A 25,144-nucleotide genomic window follows, 5' to 3' on the forward strand; every position below is an offset into this window, starting at 1 on the left:
TTCCAGGAAAGAATCGGTGGTTCAGGCCCTGCTGTGAAACTCCTTTACCACCCACCTTTTAGTCAGAGAGCATAGTGGAGTTACAGATCCAACCAAAGCATGTAACCCCTCCGCATACCTGACCGTTACCTCTTTTAACCAGGCTGTTTTCATCACCAGCAAATGAAGTCCCTCATCCTTGCCTAGCGCTGGTGATTAAATTGCTCAACCTTCTAGAAAACATATGGTCTTTGAAAAACATTTCACACACCTTTCATCTTTATCTTGTAAAAGGACTGTTTCCCACAGTGTTTGCAAGCTGGCTGGGCATAAAAAGTCTCTAATGATTATCATCTTTTCTTCTTTACCAGAGTGAGGGTGCTAAAACTGTGGGCATCACTGGTGTCTTCTACCACAAAATACAAACTCTAAACTACCCAAAGGGTTACATGTAATAAGCTTCTTACAACCATGAAGACAGATGGCATGGCATATCTGAACACAAACATGACAAATTTAGGACTATGTACATCTGCAGAATTGACTCTTCAGGATATCTGTTTGGCAGTCAAAGTGTTCTTCAAAATGATAAAAACAAAAATTGACAATTTGTTTTTTCCAGAATAAAGACAGGTTTCACAGGTCTCCCCTCCGGTGACTAACTCAGTAAATCTTAGATGACGAACTCAGTAATTTTTAATAGGTAAGAAAACAGAAGCAAAAATACGAACTGTATTTTAACTTCTTATTTTATTTTCACTTCTAAGGTTAAAATTTCAAGATGGTTGGGTGAGAGAGAGAGACTAGCTCAGGGCATTTTTCTTTATTGTAAAACTCAAGAAAACTTGTGAGAAATTGCAGCTTATTTTGTCTGATTAAAAAACGCAAAGGTAAAATGGCAGTTGCCAAAATTTTGAATATGTTGCTTGCTCTTCCCTAGCAAGGCTCATTTAATTGCAACTTGACTCATCAGATGTTGTTTTAACACCTCTTGAGATGCACGAAGTTGATGTCTATGCTCCCCTGAAGACAAGAACACATTTTTCAAGGCTCTAGGCTGCCAGCCACACTGCAGTGAAACATATGCTCTCCTGTTACTTCAGATAACAAACGGCTTCTCTTTTGTTCAGCAATTCAGCCACACAAATAACTTATTTTGTCTCCTGAGACTTTTGAAATGAGTGACGTCTCTTCAAATAGGCATCAACTGCATTGTGTTTACTGGGTAATATACCTCTAATGCAGGGCTAGATTATTCCAACCAAGGTATGGTAACTGAGCTGGCTTTTATAAGTAGCAGCTGAGGCAATTGGTTGTGACTCCACTATTCCCAACAGTAATCCTTATGGAAAGACTCTAAATATTGCATACCCACCATTACATGTGATGAACAAATATTGACAATATACTGTATTCTGAAATAGTCCGTAAGTAACCTCATTCACGTGAGAGAACCCCATTTACAAAGAGTCTTTTAGGTTGAGTAAACATATCCAGGATTGCAAAGACATCTGGTGACACAGCTTTAGAAACCTAGAGTACTGACACCGGTCACCAACTCAACCCCATGAGGCACCACCGCTCCCCATATTGTTGTTCCTTTGGCATGGAGAGCATTTGGTCTGGATCATAGGTTCTTCACATAGAACTAGTCTCATATAAAGAGGATCGTGAGGGGATTAAGAACAACACAGCAACCATTATCACACTTTTTGTGTTTGGAATTTGGAAGCCACCCATCACCATGGTACGCCAGTGTGAACGGGATTCATATCCTAGAGCTTTAGAAAGGGAAGAAGTGAATTTATATAGAGATTTGAACAAGATAATGCCAGCACATTTCTTTGTCTGAAGGAAAGAAACAACACATTATGAAAGCAGAGCACCATTTTGAGGTGATTCGTGACCAAAATTGCATCTGATATGCAATTTTGCATCTGACATGCAACTCCCTCAGCTTCTGATGCTGCAGCTATTAGCAGTGCCTGTGCAAGGCTGCCCAGCAATACAGGCTGAACTGAATGCTGCTGCTCCTGGGGTGAGGGTGCTGGGAAAAGCCCCCTCCAGGCCCATCTCCAACTGGAAGGGTGGGAGGAGAAAAAGAGAAGTGAAATGGAAATAAGCTGGAAAGGAAAGCTGGAGGGAGAGCCAGTTACACCAGGGAAACACTTTTTCAGGGCTTTCACGCAAGCAAAGTGGGGAGAGACATGCCGTTTCCAGCAGCCCACCACTGCTCCTGGGAACTGACTGCTTTGCCTAGAGCCATAAGGAATAAAAGCAAATCAGGTCACAGTGATGCCAGACCTCCTCAGGTTATTATTGCAGTTCTCCCTGTCTGGAAAAATCAATATTCATAACACACGAAAGCCCAGATTGCAGCACTGTACACTGTTGAACAACAGCCCTAGATGAAAGGTCATCAAGCTGGAGTACCCCTGATTACCATATAATATACTACAACAGAGCTGGGCAAGCCTAAATTAGAGGTTTCCTCTTGATTTTTGTGGTTCCTTAAGAAATCAAAATAGCTGGAAACTCAAACCCTTCAGGGAAAAGACACAATAACATCTTACTGTGCAGCCATCAACATATATTTACTGGATTAAAAAATGGACTAAAAATTTATTGTGCATTTTTATGTTATTCTTCACCTTTCTAAGATCTACTAAAAATGGCTACAGCCCTGAGAATAGACCTTTTTTGAGATTTCCGGTAAAAGCCTGTAGCCCCTACCACAGTAGATGTCATTGGCAGTTTACAACCACAGTGTTCTCTGAGGAGAATTTTGTCAGCTGAAGCTTATAACCTGAACTGAACAGAGAAGACATGAAGGAGGACTCTTGGGTTCTGCCACCGCATCACTTGGTGATTTTTAAATAAACTTATTTGCTAGCATGAACATTTAGAGATTTAGCCTCTCTCTGGATTTTAACGGGCTGATATTTAGTGAACATGGCTTAAATGCAGTGGCAGGTGACACAGTAGTATTAAGAAACAGCAAAGTGTCCAGCCTAAGCCACTGACTAGTTGCTCCAGTCAAAGAGGGCAGACGAGAGAGAAGGTAAAAAACCACCACAAACAAAACCTAGTGTGGTATCAAAATGTTCAAAAAAGATAAATAACTGGCAATTACCTAAATCATGGACCACTGAATACAGGAAAAAAGAAAAACATAGCAGTGTCACCTGCAGACTGTGAGCATCAGCCTAGTGAATTTGCCGCTTAACATCTTAGGTTAAAAAAAAAGGGGAAGGGGATAATACCCTTATTAACGAATCAAAGAATCCCATGGAGAGAAAAATATATGAGTAAAGCAGAATACATTATAGCTTTGAGATAAACTCAGAGTCATATAAATATTATGTAAGTCAAAAATTTACCAGCTATGAGAGAAAAAAATGTATAAAATTCTGGCACTTTACTGGCTATTAAAATTCCAAGGACTTTCAGAAAAAATAAATTTTGGTCAGAAAATGCTGAAGTGGCAAAGTCAATGTTTTCCAACACACATTTTAATTTTGATAAGTTTCCCAATTCAAATATTAATTTTAATTTGGAGTATTTATTATTTTTATAAGTAAACCTTGACATACTTTTAAAATACTACATTTTAAGAGGGTCACAATTTAAACAAAATATTTCACTTAATCTCACCTATTTTTCCTTATCTTGGCTCCATCAACTCTTTTCCAAGTTTTTTATTTTCATCTGTAACTCGGGATACAATTTTTTTCAGAAATTTTCAGGGTATTGATAAATATTTCTGACCTTATCCTAACCCAGCAATGTTTTACATGGTAACTGGTTTATAGTAGATAAGTGTTAATAAAAAGTGAATTCTATGAATTGTGCAGAAACACAGGGCCAATGTTTTCCAACAGAGTATCTAAAATTAAGGTCCTAGATGTTAATTTAGCTCCCTTCTTTCTTCCTGAGTATAACTTTTAAAGATGCAGTTCAAATCGCCTCTAACACTTTAGAGAAGCTTTAAAACTTTTTTTCGTGATCATCACAGATTAGCTTTCTACAAAGTTACTAAGAAATTTGGCTCAGAAGTCACATCTTCAAATTCTGTGTATCTATTCAGTCTTCCGAAACAATAACACAAAAAAGTGTAAAACTCTACTTGCTTAAAGCTTATATGATCTTACTATTGAAAATATTTCCCATATTTCAGTCCTTCATTCTGTAAATATTAACCATTCTGATTTTTTTCAAAAACAAGTTTTCATATATGTGCTGATAATATTTATGGCATCAATAGACCTTCCAAAAGCCCATACCCTCCCTTGAACTGGTAAAAATGCATTTGATTTAATTAATCTATTATTTTGTTGAGGGGCAAAAGGGTAGTTTTGTGCTTGACACTGAGAGGCTGGCTTAGACGCGTGGCATTATTAAATTTCGCTCATTTCTTTCCCAGGCAAGTCATTTACATCTTTCTGTTTCCACATCTGTGAAAGGGAAATCCTATAAACTCTTCAGAATTCCCAAAGCTATTAACAGGAGACACCAAATCATCTATGTGCATAGAAAATTTTGAGATCTTATGGCAGAGTACAACTCACAAGTGGTTTTAATATGGTCTTACAATATACCAAGCAATATTAGAATAGAACATTACTACCTCCTGAACGGCATTTTATTCCAGAAAGGACAGTTTTATAGACTTTGTCTGCCTAGTGAAAAGTTATGGCTGGACCTTGCAGTAATATACAGTATGGGAAAGTTTCACAGGCGCCTTTGGGTTTCACAATCCCAAAGCCCAGCAGGAACCCTGTATCCCTGAGCTCGACCTAGCAAAGATGTAAAAAATGGAGGCCCAGATCTCCTGCTCCTGTGTTAGAGCACCTTGCAGAGCAGAAAAGCATTTCTTGACCCTTCAGATGCAGCAAGTAAGAAAACCATTGCCTTTGCTGGAGCCCACAGAAAGAACAAAGTGCGAGACACTACTATTCTGCCGGACAGACTCAAACCTTTAGCCAAACCCACACTAATTTATGCCTGCCTGCGCTGCATCACAAACAAACTGTAAAAGCGTTTAAACACAGAAAATCCTATAAAGATACGCAATGTGGAAAAAAATTAGTTCACAGGTATGGCTGAATGAAACAAACAGGACATATATTAGCACTAAAGAAGAATGACTCCAGTGCATTTAATATCTTAAAATTGACAGGAGATGTTTGCTTATTCCCCGTGATCCCGGTCCAATTCCTGTAGTCATAGTTACACTGAAAGCACAGCTTTTTATGCAACTAGCAGTAGTCCGTTTTTGGCACCAAGCCTTACAAAATAAACACTCCACAATCCCTCAGTGCTACCTGAGGCATTTCCCTCTCCAGACCTTTCCACCAGATCTCCTTGTGTAGACTTAGTGTCTTCTAGAAAAAAACAAGAGCATTTTAAAATCAAATCAAATGCCATCTCAACGTCCAGACTGGTAATATTGTTTAGAGGACTGAGAAAAGGATTGTAAACCTGTAAATTGTAAATCCAACAATTGCACCAGAAATTAATCCTGTTCCATTTGGGGCAGGTAGCTTAGTTTCCTCATTTATGTGAGAATAGAAGTACTAACATCATATTCAAATTATTACCTATGTCCTGAACTAGCCATGCCTGATAAATGCTAAACAATCTTGGAAAACATAGGAACATATTTATAACAATTATTTTCAGCATGCCGCAAATCTTAAAATGCTGTTCAGTACTGCAGGGACATGACACAAAAAATACCTTATAAATATGCATTCCTCTCGAAATGGGATCATAAAAATACTGAGCATTTATTTAGGGATCACAGGTGCTCTGCAGACTTCAGTATTATTATCTTAAGTTTATAAATAAGGAAACTAAACCAGGCTAATTCTGTACTTTTTGCAAAAGCTTATAATCTGACCTCAAGGTAGACTGTCAAATCATGTCATGTCACAGTGTTCTTGCACAAGGCAAATGATATTACAAGGTGCGAGGCAATGGGAAGTCAGGCTTCAGGGAGGCTCAGGCTTGCTCAAGGTCATAGAAACTGAAGTCAGGTCTCCTGGCTAACAGCTCTCTGATCAAATCATCCAACTACCGCTGTTGAATAGATTAATTTTATGAATTATAGTTAGGGATGTGTCAGCAGTTTTGTTATTATCCCCAAGAAAATTATGATTTTTTAATAGAAACATAGACCATTAGCTACATTCTTCTAAATAATATTTTTCTTTAGTAATTGTAACTGTGAAAGAAAAAGGTTTAATTCGGTCCAGAAATGACTTGTGAGGTGTAAAAAGGAGTAATGCTCAGAAATGGAAGAAAGAAAAGCAGGAAAACAAGAGACCACTGGAGAGAGATTAAGAGATGGAAGGACAGAAAGAAGTGATGAAAGGTTGCAAAAAATTATTATGGAAAAAAATGGGGAGAGAGAAATACTGGTTATACACAAAACAAAACAGGTTTGCAGAATATCCCACCTGAAAACCAGATCAGGAATTATGAAGAATCCACCGTTCATCTGATAGCAATGTTCTGGTATGAAGGGACGATAGCAACCTAGTGCATTAGTTACTCCCACAGATGGAAAAAATCTGTCTCCAGCACAAGCCTGAAAGAGGCCACTGTCAAGAAGGCTTCAGAGGTAGCTTAGCTAAACACAAGAGATTTCAGTTTCCAGAAATAAGAATCTTTCCCTGCCTGACAGAAACACATAGCATGAAATGAAAAAAAAAAATCCTGTTTTATGTTTGCATGAATTTTTGAAGACTATATGCAAATAAATGTGTATAGGCTGCATGAGAAGGACATGATTAAAACATACTTGTCACACAGGTCCTGCCTTTTCAGTAGAAGTTTGCTGCTGCAGAGTGCTGGGGCTACTGGGAATCAGGGCTAATTTCAGAATTAGAAACAGGTAAGCAAACAGTTACGTGCATCCCTTCTAGTAAATGCCACAAAGAGGGTGGAATAAACAAAATCACTTAACTGTGAGATTCACAATAGTTTAGGAGTCCTGTACAAATATTTGTGCCGTGACAGCAAGATTGCAGCATCTGACGGGTTTAAGCAGCAGTTTCACTCCTAGCAGTGTAGGGGGTAGCAGCCACAGGGATTCTCAGTGGGGTGAGCACGCTGCCAGCCCTGCAAAATAGTTGTGGCAGCAGTTTAAACCCTGCTCATTTCTACTGTGCTTCCATGCCAACCCCGGGGAAAAAAATCCTGCTGCATCTCTGCTCCCGAGAGAGCAAGAGGAGTCCGTGTGGTCAGCACGAGCAGAGGGAAGTCAAACAGCTGCAGTGAAGAGAAGCAGAATTTGACACATCAGTAGATTGGAAAACACTAGCAGAGCATGAAGCGTGGAAGCTGGGACTCATGCTGCCGTTCCATCACTGGGGAAATGAGGAGGAAACGCAAAGGCCTCCAGGAGATGCAGAAGGTCCATCAGCAAGCATGATGAATATGTTTCAAACACACTACACCATTATTTTTGGGCTGTCTGGAGAATATGCCTACTGTATGTTGTCCTTCCAGACCTCCTGAATGGTGTTACTCACCTTTCTTCAAATGCTGTTTAGAAGTTTTCATAGAACCTCCTTAACGTTGTCCTAGTGGTTAGTTATTGTTGCGGTTAGACTTTGAGTTAAGATGAAGGAGTTCCCAATTTCCTCCCTTCCTTCCCAGAGGAACCTTGATACATGCCTCTAGGCATGTTGTGATGCTCAGTAAATAATTAGACGAAAGTAATCTCAACACACAGGATAATTGCAATAGATATAAATAATCGAAGTTAATTGCAGAAAAACCTCATCTTGTGTATGCCAGCATTAGCAGAAACCTGATTCTGTTCTATAGATTTAACTGTACCCATTTCATCCTAGCACACTGGACAACCAATTAAATACTTATTAAGTACTGTAACATGCTTGTTACTAATCCTTTACCATTTCCTCTTTACAATTAGCTTCTCTCTTTTTTCTCCTCTTTCCTTTTGCAAAGACTCAGCACTGCTGATATAACCACCTCTTCCTTTCTGGTTTTATCTGTCACAGGTTTCACACAACCCTGAATCAGTAACTCTCTATTCACTCTTCATATGGACACCTTCTCCTTTGGACAGTATTCCATACATTATAATTTCACTCTTGTTATATTTAATTCTGCAAGCTCCATACTGCGTCAGCATTATATTCTCATGGGAACATATAGCCTTCAAAAAAGATGTGCACGATCCTCATAGCTATGGATTAGAAGACAGTTGCAGCTCTAGCTTGGACACAAGAAAGTCTCTGCCATGCCGGACAAAAGCCTAGGTCTCGCTCAGGTCTAGAGACCTACCGCAGACAGTTTTGGTTGGTTAGTTGATTTTGGTTTTCCCCCCAGTATTTACCTCAAGCAGAGGAGGAATTAAGAAGTCATTTCAGGCCAATGAGCCCACGGGCAGGCCGAACGAGGGAAACATACGACCTGCCTAGTGTCCTGCACAGCAAATCTACCACGACCACCATGGATTCTTCGCTGGCGTATGGCTCAGATTTAGATATGGGCCTAAGTGTAAGAATCTACATTTTAAAATAAAGGAATTTGAAATGACAGCCTGGTCTAAGTTTTGCAAAATTGCCCTTATTTCTAGACATACCAAATCAAAATCCCAGATCTTAAAAACCCCTCTGGTGTGGAACATCACGCTTTGCAGTTTACAGCCACCCACTCAGCAGCACACATGACCGCAGGTGCTGAGGGTAGCTTCAGATCTGCTTTCTACTGTATGCTCTTGATTGACTATTCCTATTTCTCCAAGCAATGACCCCTGCTCATCATAATAGCAAATAAAACCTTGCTGAAAATATGATGCTTGGATTCCTCTTCCCAGAATTACCAGGAGGGAAATGGATGTCTCTCAAGTGCAGAATCATATGCACAATAGTCTCTTAACACTTGCTCACAGGTCTTTTCCATTTTCACATAAATCTTTTTTATGTTGTACTCCCACCAACTAGTCTTTTTATTTTTGGCTTCACTACAGTAAACTTAATTTAACATTAGGGCTTTTTGGTACTTGTTGGTCTGCTTTTATGATTAATGAGTTTTAGACAGGAAATTCATAAAAACAGAACGAAAGAATCTATAATAAGCATGCAGTAAAGACAGGACTATTTTTCCTTAGAATAATTGTATGCCTAAGCACAAAAGAATGCGAAAGTTGCACATCAGGCTACAAAATCACAGCCGAAGGTCAATCTCAAAAACTTCAATTGAGATCTCTACATTAAGCATCAAATAAATTATAGGATAGAATAATAACACAGAATGTCTGTTCAAGTGTGCATCCATTTAGCCCATACACCCTCTACCTTGATGAGTAATTATCCTACATACTATGGCAAACCTACACATTAGTCATGGCAGTCTACTGTTCACTTGTACTGTTAGCTAGGTTTGTGGTTTGGGTTGGGTTTTTTTTCTTTTTTTAAATGAGGTGCAGCCTTTGACCACAGGCTGCTCCCAGTGCTGGACTATGAAACATTTAGAGGTCAAAGGGAGCAGAACTGAAACAAAAAGGTTTAGAGCCAGCTTCAGACTGCATGGTTCAATGTTTTGGTAGACATGCATGCAGAAGAGTATTGAAAAACAATGCATCTAATCAACAAGAGCTGGGGATTCCTTTCTAGTTCTGTACATGGAAGACCAGGATGGAGAAATGCACAGAAAGTGTCTGTAAAACTTTTATGGAAACCAAACCAAACCTTTCTCCTCTACGCTATATAGAAAAATGCATTCATAGTCTATTGTTTAAGAGACAGGGTATACTTAAATAAAACAGCAACACTGCTACTATCTTTGACTTATTTGAAGTGTTACAAGGAGTTAGAATACAAAAATCACGTAAGAGCTATACATTTTTGATGCAGGCCTGTTTGCATACGAAGTGTGCAAAAGCCCTGGTTTCTCAAACATAGCAGGAATCAGTCAGACAGGGAAAGCTGTAGTTCCTAGCCTCCATTTAGCCAGTACTGAGCTCAAATACTTTTCTAATAGCCAGATTCCTAGTGATTGTTCCATGTATGTTTTTAATTTTCAGCTGCTCCACTCTTTGCTTCTCAAGCTTTATCATACTTTTTCCACATACACATAATCACACCCCATCAAATAGCACCCATCAAATCTTCTCCGTGTATGGCTTGGTTTCAGTGGTGCTGCATGAACCTCTGACTCCTCGCTAACAGCTCAAGGAAAGCTCTGACTGTTTTAACCTATTTAGTTCCACTTGCATTTAATAGCTTCCTAGATTGACCGTCAACTTGGCAACTGCTCATCAACTGTGTGTGAATAAAATCTGGGATTTCTGCATAGGACTGCCTCTCACAGCAATCCACTTACTAACAAACTATGGGTGGAAAAAAATTTTGATTAGTGGGCATACTTCTGGAAGCATCTGGAAAATCTGAAGATGAACTGAACAGTCCCGGACAGAAGTCTTAAGCAAAATGATGCAGTCAGGTTACATCAGTGCTCTGGTGGTGCATCACTAGAATAAAACTGAATGGTGACACTGCTTATAAGGAAAGAACGCATCATGGTAGAGAGATGATGCATACAGACTCATATTCTGCAATTTCACAGTGAAACCTTCCTGAAGTAACTACTCAGGTTATTGAAAGGAAGATTCCATAGTTGACAACTTCTACTAAAAAAAGTGTAAGATAATTCTGCTCTGTATGTTTGGAGACGCTCTGGAATGGTCTCTAAGGAAATTGATACTTGAGTAGAATTATTCCTTACAAGTAAATACAGTCATACTGCATTTTGACAACTTCCAGTACCACTTCATGTGCTCTGAAAGACAAATGTCAAAATGCTGTAGGACTGCATTTACCTGTAAGTGCTGACAAACATTGCTCAAGCCAGTTGCATCTTGGGAAATGCTTTTATAGCTGTGGCAAATACCCTTTTGCGATCATGTGTAATTTATACTATTTTAAAGTATCAGGAGTTAAAATATTGTACAGGATAGCCTATATCCTTATTACTATCTTAAGTGTTCTGCATGGTTTGTCAAGCAAGAATACACATTTGTCATCTTGCCTTTTAGTTTGGAAAAACATGCGGCTATTGGTTATTGTGACAGCTGGGAAATTTAAGTGATCAACCCATTTAACTAATAAGTCAGTGTATGCACAATCAACATTTATTTTCTCTTAATATGAAAAGCCTGAATATACACCGCTTAGCTGCCTCTTTTCCAGAAGCATATAAACAGAAGGATGGATGCACCAGTTGTATTAGCACCAATGCAAATTAAAATATGTGCTGAATGTGGGAAAAAATCAGTGTGTTCATTCAACTCCCCCCCAGCAACATTATAGAAACAGAATTAAAGCAAATATGTAATTTCTACATCCAACAGTATATATGCCCTATAAAAATGTTAAACATTTTGTTGATAATTTAGCTCAGTGAAGCTGAATTCTGCAAACTTTTGTCTTCTGTAGAAAGAATTTACTTTGTTCAGCTGACTCCAGATTGACACTATGGAAAGCATAATCCTATACTCCATGAATCAGGTGCATCACTTCCAAATCACAATTATAATGCTGTTTGAAAAACAGAGGATACAAATCAAACTATTTCCCCCACATGGTAATTATAGGATGCCTGCACTATTTGATGCTATCGGCATAGAGTAATTACTGAAAAGGAGATAATTACATAAGTTCTGTTGTTTAAAGTGCAGAAACATCCCTTATCAATGCACAGCACTTCAAGGCCTGCACAGAGTAAGGCTATTTTATGTCATGAATCAATGAAAAAGTGCTTCAAATGGAGAAGTTAGCATCAGAGGGCTTACATAGGAGAGCTCCCCTTCATTACTCTACAACTTTCCAAAACCATGTCAGAATAACAGTTTCAGTGTCTTTGGTTGCAGGTTTATACTACACTAAAACCACACAGAATACAAAGCCATACAAATACAAACATGCATCCTTAGGAAGCGTGAATTCTTAATTACAGCGTTAAGTCGCCTATTACTTGATTGTTTCATAGAATTTAGGGTGAGTCTACATGGTCTTTTGCAGTTAGGTGCAAATGTTTTCTACTTGTGCTGCTGGCTGACTGCAATTCAGCTCTGAATCACAAACAATACAGCCACAGTTCACGCCTCCATCCCATGATTTCATCAGAAAGGCCCATTCAGAGTGATACACAAAGCCCTCTAAAGCTCTGCCCTCAGAGGTTTGTCATCATTTCTTTTCAAAACTGGGTTTCATAGCTTGAGTCCTCTGGTAACCGCAGCAACACAATTCCTGTATCAGAGTTCTGCTGCCTTCAGCCAGAGAAAGACCCAGACTGAGTGAATTTACCTCAATCGTCAAAAGATTGTGTAGACTTGACCTTGATACAACTCCTTCCTGATTCGTCTCTTAGACCCATGAACAGTACTCATCGCAATTTGTTCATAGAAGGGTAAGAGAGAAAAGCAATGTGCCACTTCTTTGCATGGATTTAGTAGGGTTTATAAATTCCTTCCACCAGCTAGTGCGAAGTCCCCAGCATTCCTGTAGTTTACCTTGCAATTTTGTTCTTTGTTTATACAATCTCTTTTCCATGGAGCACTATGTGAAAAGGATGCTGTTGTACCCTCTGCATTTGCTAATGCACTTCTTCATGAACAGCACTATAATTCTGTGAAATTTTAACTTCTTAAATAACAGGGTAGGGAAGATAAGATGTATAAACTTTTTTTCCTTTTCAATCCATCTTAAGAAAATGCAAACTAGAGCAATTCATAGGGACTGAAAATTTCCAGTACAATTTCACATTTGCTGTATAAAGCTCAGTTACAAGTCCACTGGTCTGAATGGTATAATTGCAGCTCACAGAGTGGCGGCATGTTGAGTGAAACTCTAAGTCACTCCAGGAGCTGGTATACCGGCAGAGATAAACTGAAGAAATAATGTCAGTCCGAAAACTAGACTGGAGCATTCTAGCAAATATTTTATCTAATTGCATTCCAAAACAAAAACAGTCTTCCTTCTCTTTGTATGTCTTTGTAGGAAAGCTGCAGTGAGAGTCTGTTCAGACCCATGATAGTCACAAAGTCATTTATAGGAACCTCCACAAAATCATTCAGTCTTACTCTCACAATTACAAAGAACTATGACTTTAATAGGATGAACTGCCTGGAGGTACCCACGTTCCTCCACTGACTGCAGAGGGAGAGGGCTTGACTGGACACCTAAATTGCACAGAGCTAAAACTAGGTGAGGTTAATGCTCTGATGACATTGAGGTGGAAATGATAAGCATTAAATTTACAGTATCAGTTCTTCCACAGATGAGGTCTACAATGGCTAAATGGAATGAAAAACACTTAATATGCAAAGTATTCAAAAAATCTCCACCAATGTCTTTTATCTTTGCTTTCGTGCATATTCCCAGTCTCTAAGTGCTAAGTGGGAGCATAGGACTACTTATGCTTTAAATTTAAAGTGCATGCTCAGTTCCAGTACACACGGTCAGCACTCCAGCACAGTTTCCATTTTCAACACATTTCAAAAGATGTGAACTGGTTGACGAAAACCCATACCATAATGATCTGAAGTCTAGTAGCATCAAAAACAAGTGAAACCCTGAGACTTTTGCTCAGCTCAGAAAAGGGAGTCAGAGCTCTAAATGTTCTATCCCACCTTACTGCAATTGGGCCGAAATGGATGGATAGGGAGACATTTTCTTCCATCTTTCTGAATAACTTTTGTGAAATCAGCTGGTAGTCTTAGTTAGTGTACTAATCAAATGTCCAACACCAGAAAAGTTGCCATTACAACTGACAAAGTGCTGATGACACGGAGATTTCCTCCTCACCTGCCACATGTGCCTGCCACTCCAAGACCAGTTTGATGCTGTTGGCTACAGAATTTAACTCCAGTGCTTTCACCATTTTTGTCCCATGTATATGTGTGTGTATGTATATTGGCATGTATAAATGTCTCCCTCTGACATTATTTACAGGCCCTAGAAATCCTTTCTGCCCTGCTGTTTTTGTTGTTTGTATACTATTGTACAATATCTTCGCAGAAGCAAATCTCAGCATAAAAACAGCGTGTTTAATGACTGCCCAGAAACTTTCTATAACAAATGGATTCCAATACGATATTAGTTTTCTAAGCAGGCTTTGTATCTCTAAGAACTTCAAATTGTCTTGAGCACAATATAGATTTTTCTAAGATAGGGTTAACATGAGATTTTTTGTGAACATTGGTGTGTCCTTCAGGCTTGAAATAAGTGATCTTACCACTGTTTATTTTGCCAGACAACTGGCACAACCACATTGTCACTGACCCCCCCGTGCTTATGCACGCTTTTATATTGTAGCTGGGTGAGCTGGGAAAAATCCTCCACAAAGCTCTCATCTGTCTCTTACTTTTAGCTTTTATTCCCAAAACTGAAATGGGTAAAGATTTTTTTAATTCTTTTGGACTTGAAATCACCAGTAGATCTTACCTCTGAGACACAGAGCCTGTTGAAACTTTGGGCTTGGTGGTAGATCTACTTCAAGAAACAAAAAAATAATTTCTGACTTTGTAGCAGATTAAAAATAAATTAGCGAGCTCAGGTATAGCATAGCTGGGGCACAAAAACTCCAGTGACAATTGCAAGAGAAATAAAATATGTACTTAATCATCCAGGCAGCCTCGCTGAGTTCCACTGATTTTTGATTAAGCAGAACAGACAGATAAACACAACTAACATTGTCCTTCCAATCAGTGGCCTCTGCATGAAATCAATGCTTCTGTATTACACTGGCGTTAAAAGGCCCTTATCAAGACGAAATTCTTATTTTATGAAAGACCTACTGTGCTTGTGTTATTCACAATGTATTTCACAATTCTTGCCATTTAAATCACAGGCATTTTGCAGACATAGAAGGGTTGTTATTGTTTTTTTTCTCATAATCGCTCTTCCTGTTGCTTCTAATATAACATCCATTGTAAATACACTCAATGGGTCGATTTCACTCTCACTTATAAAGTCCACTTAATCTTCCTTGGCTCCATGAAAAGCTTTTTGGTTCGGTAATGATGCAGGAACATTTTTAAGAAAGAGCTTCAAGGAGAGGGTTTTTTTATTTTTCAATTAAAGTTTTACACAGGATAAACATCATTCTCAATGACAGCCTGCCCAATTCCTATGCTTTGTATTAAGGAACATGCAAAGGACTTTGAAATTGTGCATAAATGTTGAACAGGTTGAACACTAGTCCCAGAATTTAGGTGGATGCGTGAAAACTTACAGGAGTTGCTTTTCCATTTCTGTGGAAAGCTCCATGGAAACTCCATTTCCAGGAGTCAATGGCCTCAAAAGTTTTCATGGTCCATCAAGGCATTTCTTCTTTTCTATATTGTTCAGCAAGAATAAATATCCCACTTCCATGTGTCACAAATTCACCTAAGGTGACCTGCAACTTCGTGAAAACCACTTCCCTGTATTTTGAAAACCTGTAAAACACACTTCACATAGTTGCAGAGTCTCAGTTGCACTATAAAAAGTCATTTTTTTGCCACATACCTTTTTTTTGTTGGTGGGACAAATGTAGAAATTGTCAATAACAGTGGCAATCCCAGGCTGTAGATTCAACTTTGTGTATAACGTCCCAAAATCTGAGGACCTGAAAGAAATCAAACATCTGTAAGTGCTCTCTTCTAAAGGCTTCAGCATTGAAACTCTAAAAAAAACCCCCAACTTTGTAGCAGTAACTATCCCTTTTCAATGCTCCTCTGCCATCCTTTTGTTCTTTTCAGTGCTCATTAGCTAAAAGAAACTAAAAGAAACCTGCCACTATTAAGAATATTTATCTAGGTTTGAAAAAACATGGCTAGTTCTGTCTGTATTTTGCAGTTCCATGTGGTGCTAGTTTTCATCCTGACACTGCACCGTGCAGTGACAGAAGCGCAACACATATACCTTTCCATCACCACCCACAAGGTGGGAAAAAAGAGCTAAGCAGAGCAAGGGCTCATCTGCAAGTACTAACAGCACCTCCTCAGCTATGCAGCAAAATAAGAGCTGACTTCAAAGCCCAGTGTTGCATAAGAGAACAATTTGGCCTGAGATCTGGAAGACTTGCAATGGACCTCTACCAGAATTCGCACTTGATAAAGGTATCCATCTGCTCCTCCAGCTCTTTTTCAGAGGATCATTTAATTTTGAATGAATAAAAACAAAGTCAGTACTTGGCCATCAGTATGTCATACACACAAATCTATGAATATTTCAAATGTGGGCACTCTGCAGAAATTGTTTCGCATTCCTGGAAAATCTACAGTGAAAAATGGCATCTGTGCTACGCACCTGTACCTGCAATGTCTAGTATAAAAACAATGCACAAGTAAAATGTTAGTATAGGAAAATGTTAGTTAGTGAAACTCAAAGCAAGTCACATCCAAAATTAAATCACTTTGGATGAAGCTTCATTTGTTATACGTAGGATCAAATTGCACCATATGGTCTCTCCATATTTACAGTTTTTCATTTGGAAGTTTGGAAGGGGACTTAGACACCTCTAAGGTACCTGTCCCTTTGTCACCAAGAAGCCTTCCCTAGGACAGATGGTTGGGTGGGAGGACTTCCACTCTATATGCTCTTTTCTTCACTGGAATAACAATCTCCTTTAAGGAATGGGGCTGAAGGTGCCCTGCCCGCTACCTCTGTGTTATTCAAACAAGTGGGAACATGCAACAGCTCTCATGTCAAAGAGAACCAGATGACACCTGTGTCCCTCCCACTGTGACACTGAGGACCGCCTATGCAGTGAGTTCTGCCCTATAGCTCCATTCTACCATGTTCATTGCTCCCTGCTCCCTGGGTGGGCTCTGTTGTCTCATACTCCTCGCCCAGGGGAGTCACTGCTGAAATTGGTAGGAACATGACCAGGTACAGCAAGAGTGAAAAGTGAGAAACCAAATCGCTGGCTGAGCATGCACACCTTGACAGGTGGCCCAGAGCCTAAGGTCTCCTCCAAGCCACCTGAGGCAGAATGGTCCCCAAGGGGCTGGTGCCCGGAGGAGGCTGCAATGAGCACTGTGTGCCCACCCTCTGCCCGCCCGTGTCCCAGTCCTGCTGGGGATGTCGCTTAAGTCAGAGGGCATGTGATATGAAGACAGAGGTGGCTACTTTGCAATCACACATCCAGCTTTCCACATGATATGAGAACTTTCACCTGTGGTCATGGAGCAGCTTTCTATGTCTTTGGCATCACCAAGCATATCGGGCACAGAACTATATGCCTGGATCAGGCTTTAAGGGACACCAAGTAAAGAAGGGTTCATATTTACCTTGCTTTTCTTCCCTCTCTACCAGTCAAAAAATGACTGGGCATAAGCCTATGACACACAGACCACACTCACAGCCTAAAGTTGAGAGTTTATCTATTTTATAGTGGTATCTGAATGGATTTGGTACCTTTTTTTCCCCCCATAATGTTGCTTTGCCTGCAGATATACAGCAATGCATTACAAAAGTTAATGGAATCACAGCAATTCGGTTTTGACAAATAATTACGTAGAAATCAAATACATACAATTGCACTGCACTGGGTATTCAGCACCAACCTAATTAAAATTCTAAGGGGAATAGGATTGACAGTGCTAAACCTAATTTGCCAGAAGTGTTTGACAGAAAAGAAATTAAAGCAAAGACTAAAATACTGACTTCAGCCAGATGTACTAAAATCATGCAGAACAAGTTATGTATGATGGAAACAGAACCTAGTCTATTCTCTTTGAGGAAAGAATATCAGGTCAGTGGCTTGCCCAGTAATAACATCCTGAAATAATTCTCTGAACCTTAAAGATGATCCAATTTGCTTTGAAGAGGCAGTTCCAGGATTAATACAATGGGACCACTGGAGAGTGACACTGTAGGACGGATGGTGGCAGCAACTGTACCAAGGTATGAAAAGAGTACAGGCAGGAAGCCCAAAGAGGATAAGCCATTTCAAAGGTAAAAAGTTCCAGTCTAAAACTTCCTCTTCTAATTCTCATGACTTATAAAAAGTACTACAAGAAAAGAATAAAGTTGTAACAAAAAGAGTACGCTAAGGTAACTAAGGTATTTTCAGACAAAGGTAGAAAAACTATCTAGTCAAAAATCTTTTATTTTCTGGTACAAATTAGCTATCTCAAGGGGGAAAAAAAATCCAATTCCAATCTGAGACAACAGGCTAATGCATATCCATAAAGGTGCACCATGCCTAAGCAGGAAGACCAGACTGGCAGAAGATCTGTGGAGAAATTTATTCAGACTCTCAAACCTTTTCGACCATTGTTGTTAAACCACAACAAGGCTGGGCCTTGAGGGAGCCCAGGAATGTCAGCTACTTTTTGAGGCATTTACATACAAGAGGGCATAGTTCAAGGACATCATTCAAGGGAAGCACTGTCCAAAACAATTGGTTTTCCAAATCTGCTATAATCCAGAGAAAACAGGTCACCACAACTTTTTTACTTGAGATATAAATTTCAAGTTCCTGACTCTGCATATAGAAAGAATTAACATTTTGTAGCACACAGCTAGAACAGAATTCCCTGGAATTCCTCTACTGGGCTACAGACAGGGCTGGGGAGGATGAATTCTGGGATCTTAGTGCATGCCTATTTTGAGAATATATTAAGAAGAAGCACAAAACGTGTTTTGTACCAAACTCAGGAGAGGAGGAGCCCTTTATGCTCTTCCAGTCATAAAGAGATTTTTTTTGTGTGTTAAAAACCAAACTTGTGCTGTGTGAAAAGCGTTAAGGAGACGGGAAAAAAAACCACAAATTAACCATCTGTGCTTATCAGGAGAAATACATCCTCCTTCCTCCCTAAAAATTCATGAAAAGATATTTCAAGCTATAATGGAAAGAGGATACACATGTACATGATAAGGAGAGTAAAACATCCTTCTATAGCATTGTTTATTTGCAGTGGTAGCACAACAGCACAACTCCATAAACCAGAGCAAGAAGTTTAAAGGTTGATTTCGTAAAGATGGGCCTGACCTGTGGTTCTGAGTGATCTAGATGCAGTTAGTGACAATTTTGGCTTTCTGTGAGACATTCCAGGGGATACAGCAAGCTATCCATGGGCTGCTTCCAGCTGATGCTTATCCACCCATGCACTAGAGGCACAGATTGTATGGATGCTTCTTAGTACAGCAAAACTCAGTGGAGGACTCATAGGAAACACATCTTTCAGTATTCAGGTGATGGGCCATTCAAGACAGGTAGGACCATCGCATGCTGGAATGACATGATTACTCATGTATCGATGCAGACATCACACAACCTTTCTCTGACAGGGCTTGTGGCTGGGTAATAGCTTCTTTGAAAGTGTATACATCTGCTGAAACATGTGCCATTCTTCTTTTTCTTTCTTTAAGGAAAAATCACTTGTCACTGTAACTACGGCATCTTGAAATAACAATTCTCAAAATCGAACAATGATATTACAGCACAGACAGAATCATGTCTTTTTAGCTTGTTTTAATACTGTGAGCTCAAATGATAGTCGGGAAAACTTCTAAGTGGTACAGAAATGTACAGATGAAACAAAACTTCCAAAGCCCCTAAACTCTGAGAAAGTTTGGGTCTCGTCCTTAAAAATGTAACTTTTTTATATTTGAGCTAAAATAAATCTATGTCTAACATAATTTGGAACTGTACCTAAACGCCGAGTCTGGACATCTTCCAACAGAAATATTGAGAAAGAAGAAGAAATTTAACAGATACCAAAAGAGACATGAACCAAATGTTTGCCTGTCTAAACTTCACTATCATTATACAGCTCTCGACTGATGACTCACACCTATGATTCAGTATTGCTCATTGTTAGTTATTTTTTCAGATGATATTTACAAGTATATATTAAAATACATATATATGAAACATTAACACGTATATAGTAAGATGTTAATGAAAAATTTTAGAGAGATCAAAATTGCATTCCTAAGTCAAATTCAATACTCAAAGAAAATGTCATCTGCAAATGCTTCCTTCCCTGTTTTCTTTTATTTTTAATGAACTGAAGAGATACACTGGAAAGAGAATGGTTGGAACACTTAATACACAGGTTGATCAGATTTCCTTTACCTTTTCTCCTTGAAAATTAACTCAAGCTCCTTTCTAGCCAAATGAGCCATACTGTGCAAGCTCTAGTAACTGAAAATCCTGGAAGACAACAATGAAGAGATTTCAAATGACTCATGGATTCTTTAACTAGCAAAACAAAAAGAAAACATTCGGGAAAAAACATAGGAAAGATCTGCTGGTTTAGATTATTGTGAGTTGTTGAAAAAAAAAAAGATTCAATTGAGATGCACATGACAGTATCAAGGCAGAGTGGATCTGTCCGTAACACTCACTGGACTACTTCCCACTTAATTTTCTCCAGACTGTGTTGCAAATGTCTTCTTCTCTTCTTCCCTCCTTTTGGTCAGAAGAACAATCCAGTATTTACATCATGAACTTTAAAGTGCAAGAGAAATTAATTCAGGTTCTTGCTCTATCACATACTTCTGTCTAACACCAGGATTGCCTTTGTGTTCTAGTCCCTCACCTGAAAAATAAACACTATCTATCTCCTATACCTCAAATGTCTGTAAGGAATCTATAGGATAGAGCAATGAAGGACTGGCTGATGGAGTATCTAAAACAAATACATCAGAAGTTCCAACAAGAAATGACAGGACAAACCTACGGAAAAGAAAGTAACCAGAGGAATATCATTGAAGAAGTGGTACACTAATGTATTGTCATTACTTAAACAGCACAGAAGGACTCTTACACATGCAATGTGGAAATTGCGGAGACAATGGTTAGCCTCATAAAATCTTTTTAAACAACAACAACAAAAAACCCAAAACCCCAAAGCCTTTCTTCAGAGTAGAAACACATTGTAATGTTGGGTTCCAATACCTGACTCAGGTATTGAGGAATTCATGCAGATAAAAGTTTCTCCAAAGGCTGTAGAAGAATATGACTCCTAGCAATGCAATTAACAGATTACTCATCAGCTATCAGCTCTGCTGGAGTACTTTCTGAAAATACCTCTCTCTCTGCTTTCCAGCCTTTTTGAAGTTACATATTTTTCCTCTCAAAAACAGACATATAGAAAAGTTTCTTCCTTAATCCAGTTTTACACTAAAGAATCAATGGCATAGACAAGAGCAAACAGATAAACAGTTTACCAACTTCAAATTTAGGTAATACAGAGTTTACCTTTTTTCCCAAAAGCACTACGAAGATGAATGTATCCTGTTTTTACTTACCGATCCATTACTGATAACATATATTGATCACATATGCTGATAACATAGATATTTTTAAGAACTGTGGATTATCACAACAGCCTTTTTGGCTGAAGTGATCTGCTCTGTAATGCTCTGCTGAGTACAGAACATGGTGTAACTGCATTTATACAGTTACAGACATTCCTTCCCATTTTTATTATGTGCACATGAAGAGCCCTACAGTCTTGGTTACTACATGGGAGCACAATAAAGGACAGACGGTCATTTGCAGTGGCTTTTTAGTCACCTGTAAATATATATTTGATTGTAAAATACTGACTTAAAAAAATCCACAGAAAAAAACCCAAATGAAACCAAAACACTGAACAGACGCGTTCACATCGAGTGAGAACTCAAGGAGGATCAAAACATCACAAATTCTAGAACTTGACTTTTATTCAATGCATTAAATATACCCAGTTTAACTGGCTGCACCGAGAGGGAAAAACCAGTCCTCTGTAGCTGGTAATAAAAACAAGGATTACCCTGCTAGGTGACTTTAGGGAGTCGGATCCTTTCCCAGGAACTATGGTTACTAACATCAAAGTGAGGAATAGGACACGGCCTTATTTTGCAATGTACTTGAAAATCACAGAAGACAAATGCTAAACGATGCTATACTTTGGCTTCTCCCCTGAGGGTTTGACAATCGGCTCCCTGACATTACACGGTAACTGGGCTGACTGTGCCCCATACTGGCATGCCAGGCTACAACTTTCTATCCAGATGTTGCAACTACCTTTGCAAAAAGTGTTTTGAAGCCCATGTTTTCCAGGAATTACCCTGCCTCAGAGCTGTCTGGACACAAAGCTTTGCACAGTACAGGAACCATTCATGTTTTCTTATGAGAGAACATGGAAGGTGATAAACAGAGCTCTATGTACGGATGGGGGTGTTACTTAGTGCAGAAATTCAAGCTATATAATACATACTTATGTACTGTATCATGTTTTCCCTTACTGGTATCTTCTGTCATGCATTTATCGTGTACTGGTTAATTACTTAATCTGTACAATACACACACACACACACACTTAAACGCCAACAGTTAGCAGCACTGTGTCTTTAGCATATCCTACATTATCTTTCAGTGCTGTATTTAAACATTCCTACTCTGCATAGTCTCACTGTACACCGCCACAGTTATCTTTTGCAGCCCTTCGTTAGTCCTTCAATACAGCACAAACATCCTGCTCATTAGCCTATAATCACACTGCTTATCAGTTGCATTTTCAAGCTCCTCATTACTTTGCTGCACAGCTCCAACAATTAGATTTTATATTTTACAGGCCTGTAAAACATTGCATTAGCTTCTATTAGCTGCAGCCATCACCTTTTCTCCCAGAAATTGTAGTTTAGGTAGGACACCTATTTTGAAACTACTGCGTTGGTGCATTAATTCCATCACGAACACACAGCACTTGCTGACGGCACATCTTGGAAGGTACAGCCTGTAGCCACGCTTGCAGTACACAGATATTTGTGATGAATCCGTTCAACCATGAAACAAGCAGTGTCATAGTGACAAAGCAGACAAGACACAGCCAGGAAGACAGCGTTATGTCTTACTTTTGTAAAAAGTAGGAGCTCTGTGTTATTTCTTCCTTTTCAGCTTTGCAACCCAGGCAGGGCTGGGGCAGGCAGTGGAGCACGCAGCCCTCCGGGTGCAGTTGCCAGACACGGCCGGGCCTGGGGGCACCTTAAAAATTTCCCACCATCGTTCCACCCCAGCCATTTGTTCCTGTTAAAACAACTGAAATGATCCACATTCAAATTAATGGTTTTGAAGAGTTATTTTTAACCTGGATCATTTCAGTAATCCTGTTTACAACTCAGTCCCACAAACAGTTGTAGAGGCCTAAGTAAGTGAGTAGAAAATGAGAATGAAATGGTGAAGAATTGGGAAAGATAAATTTCTTAGCACACTTTCTTCACTGAATGTACCACGTAACTAACCCTTAGCATGCAAGCATTTACCCTAAGAAACAGTCCTGTGTAGATTTAGTTTCAGTAGCTGCAAATCCTGCAGTGCATTAGTAGGTTTCAGCAAGGAATGGAGTATATCATGGAGTGTTTGAGGGGTTTGCTACTGAGAGTCAGCTCTGGCGTATTAGAAACATAAAGAAAATACCAGAACTAATAACTCACACGGTGCTACAAAAATTATTAATATTAATTTGGGGGTTTTTGTATCATAAAAATGCTAGCTGGATTAGAGTACAGGAAGAAATTTACCATTAGGTGTAAATTTTTTAATAAAAGGGCTCTCCTTCACAACCTCAATTTATTATTTCTGAAAGTACCATGTTGGGAAAAAAACAGTGGATTCACTAAACTATTTAACTACTACCTACAAAAAAAATGAATACTTCACTTCCTATATAGTGTTAACTTTCTTCCACCAATTTGAACAAACAACAACCTGTGAAAAAAATGTGTGGTTTTTTTTAAATTTAGGGAAAATAAAGAAGAAAGAAAAGCCTTTGGTGCTAAAATGCAATACTCCAAAATTATGCTTACTAACCAGATTGCCAAAGTGGAAACAGCCTTCTATCACTTCCAGTATGATTCTTCTTTTGTGAGTGCTGTGACTGGAAATGAGTAATTACAAAGGAAAATTTCTCATCTCACATATTTGTGTTCTTTGGGGAAAGAGGATGGTTTAAGAACATTTTCTTGAGGTTTGCAAGGAGCATTAAAATTCTCCACCATGGAAAAATGCTAGGTATTTTCCACAGCCCAGGCTTTTTATTTAAACCACTACACACAGCTGAAATATTTCTGAAACAACTTTATTCTCAGTCAGGCAGCTCCTTGGAAGGCAAGAATGATGTTGGGATGTATGAGAAGAGAGAATTTGGCCCTGTGCTTTCTGATCAGAACAGCAAGTTCTCTTGTAATCGCTGGATAGATCCAGCTGCAACAAGAACATTTAGGAAATTGAAAAAGGACTGATAAGAATTTAATGAATTGTATGTGCACATTCACATGCGACTATGTATTCCTCTAGTAACGGGCTCTGCCAACTATAATAGTCAGCTACTTACTCTTCAGTAAGTGGAACTCTTCTTTAACTCCATTTGTAGAAGTTTTTGCTTTTGCTGCTGAAGTACTGACCTCAACTTTATGGTTGCTCCGGGGGAGGTGGGAGGGGGAGTGAATTATATAGCCAGGTTGTAGCACTTTATAAAAAGGTAAATGAAGTCAATGTTTTGTCAGTAATTTGACTGTGGTACTCTGCACCTGAAGCCAAATGCTTGGCAGAACTAACGGAGTAACTGGACATTTTTATAAAGAACAAAAATATCCTAAACAGTAAGTAAATACAGATAAATAGACTCTGGAAGGTATCAAGCCTTATGCTAAGCACATTAGAGACCCATCAACTGCCCCACGGTTGTCTGTTGTGGGTTTTCTGGCATGCTTCTCTGAAACTGCTAGTACACATCACGGATGGAGGCTGGGCAGTGCCCAGATGCAGCACAAGTTCATCCAGGATATCAGTTTTCTGATTATTCTAAGTTATTACAATTGCGTCAGGAACAAAACCTTTACAAGTAATTTTAAGGCATCATTTTGAATTCCTCTCCTGCAACAGAAGTTCACTGTCCGTGTTGAAAACACCACCTGCTTCACCCATGCCTGCCCATGAACGAAGCTGCCACGATGTGTCTGAAGTCGTGAAAACATTTGGACAGTTAAACATCAGGTTTTCCTAACAGCCTTTGAAATCACCGTGTGTCTGTGCCACCTGAACCGGCAGTTTGCAGAACACAGTGGGAAAGCCTGCAGGTAATGATGGGAGGAGGCACACCTGAGGGTGCTTCGACTGGGGGAATTCAGATGCTCACAACCAC

At 39.2% G+C, this 25,144-nt stretch overlaps 1 protein-coding gene across 1 annotated transcript in view; it reads right to left on the reverse strand.

Moving 5' to 3' along the window:
• Window positions 1-25,144, reverse strand: part of SORCS2 (sortilin-related VPS10 domain containing receptor 2) — a 417,623-nt gene that overhangs the window by 241,977 nt on the left and 150,502 nt on the right. The window contains exon 3 of the mRNA XM_009328890.1: window positions 15,528-15,627. Coding sequence (XP_009327165.1) covers window positions 15,528-15,627 — 100 coding nt within the window. The remainder of the gene's footprint in view (window positions 1-15,527; window positions 15,628-25,144) is intronic.

This window comes from Pygoscelis adeliae, unplaced genomic scaffold (assembly GCF_000699105.1).
Source record: "Pygoscelis adeliae isolate BGI_AS28 unplaced genomic scaffold, ASM69910v1 Scaffold66, whole genome shotgun sequence".
Classification (NCBI taxonomy): domain Eukaryota; kingdom Metazoa; phylum Chordata; class Aves; order Sphenisciformes; family Spheniscidae; genus Pygoscelis; species Pygoscelis adeliae.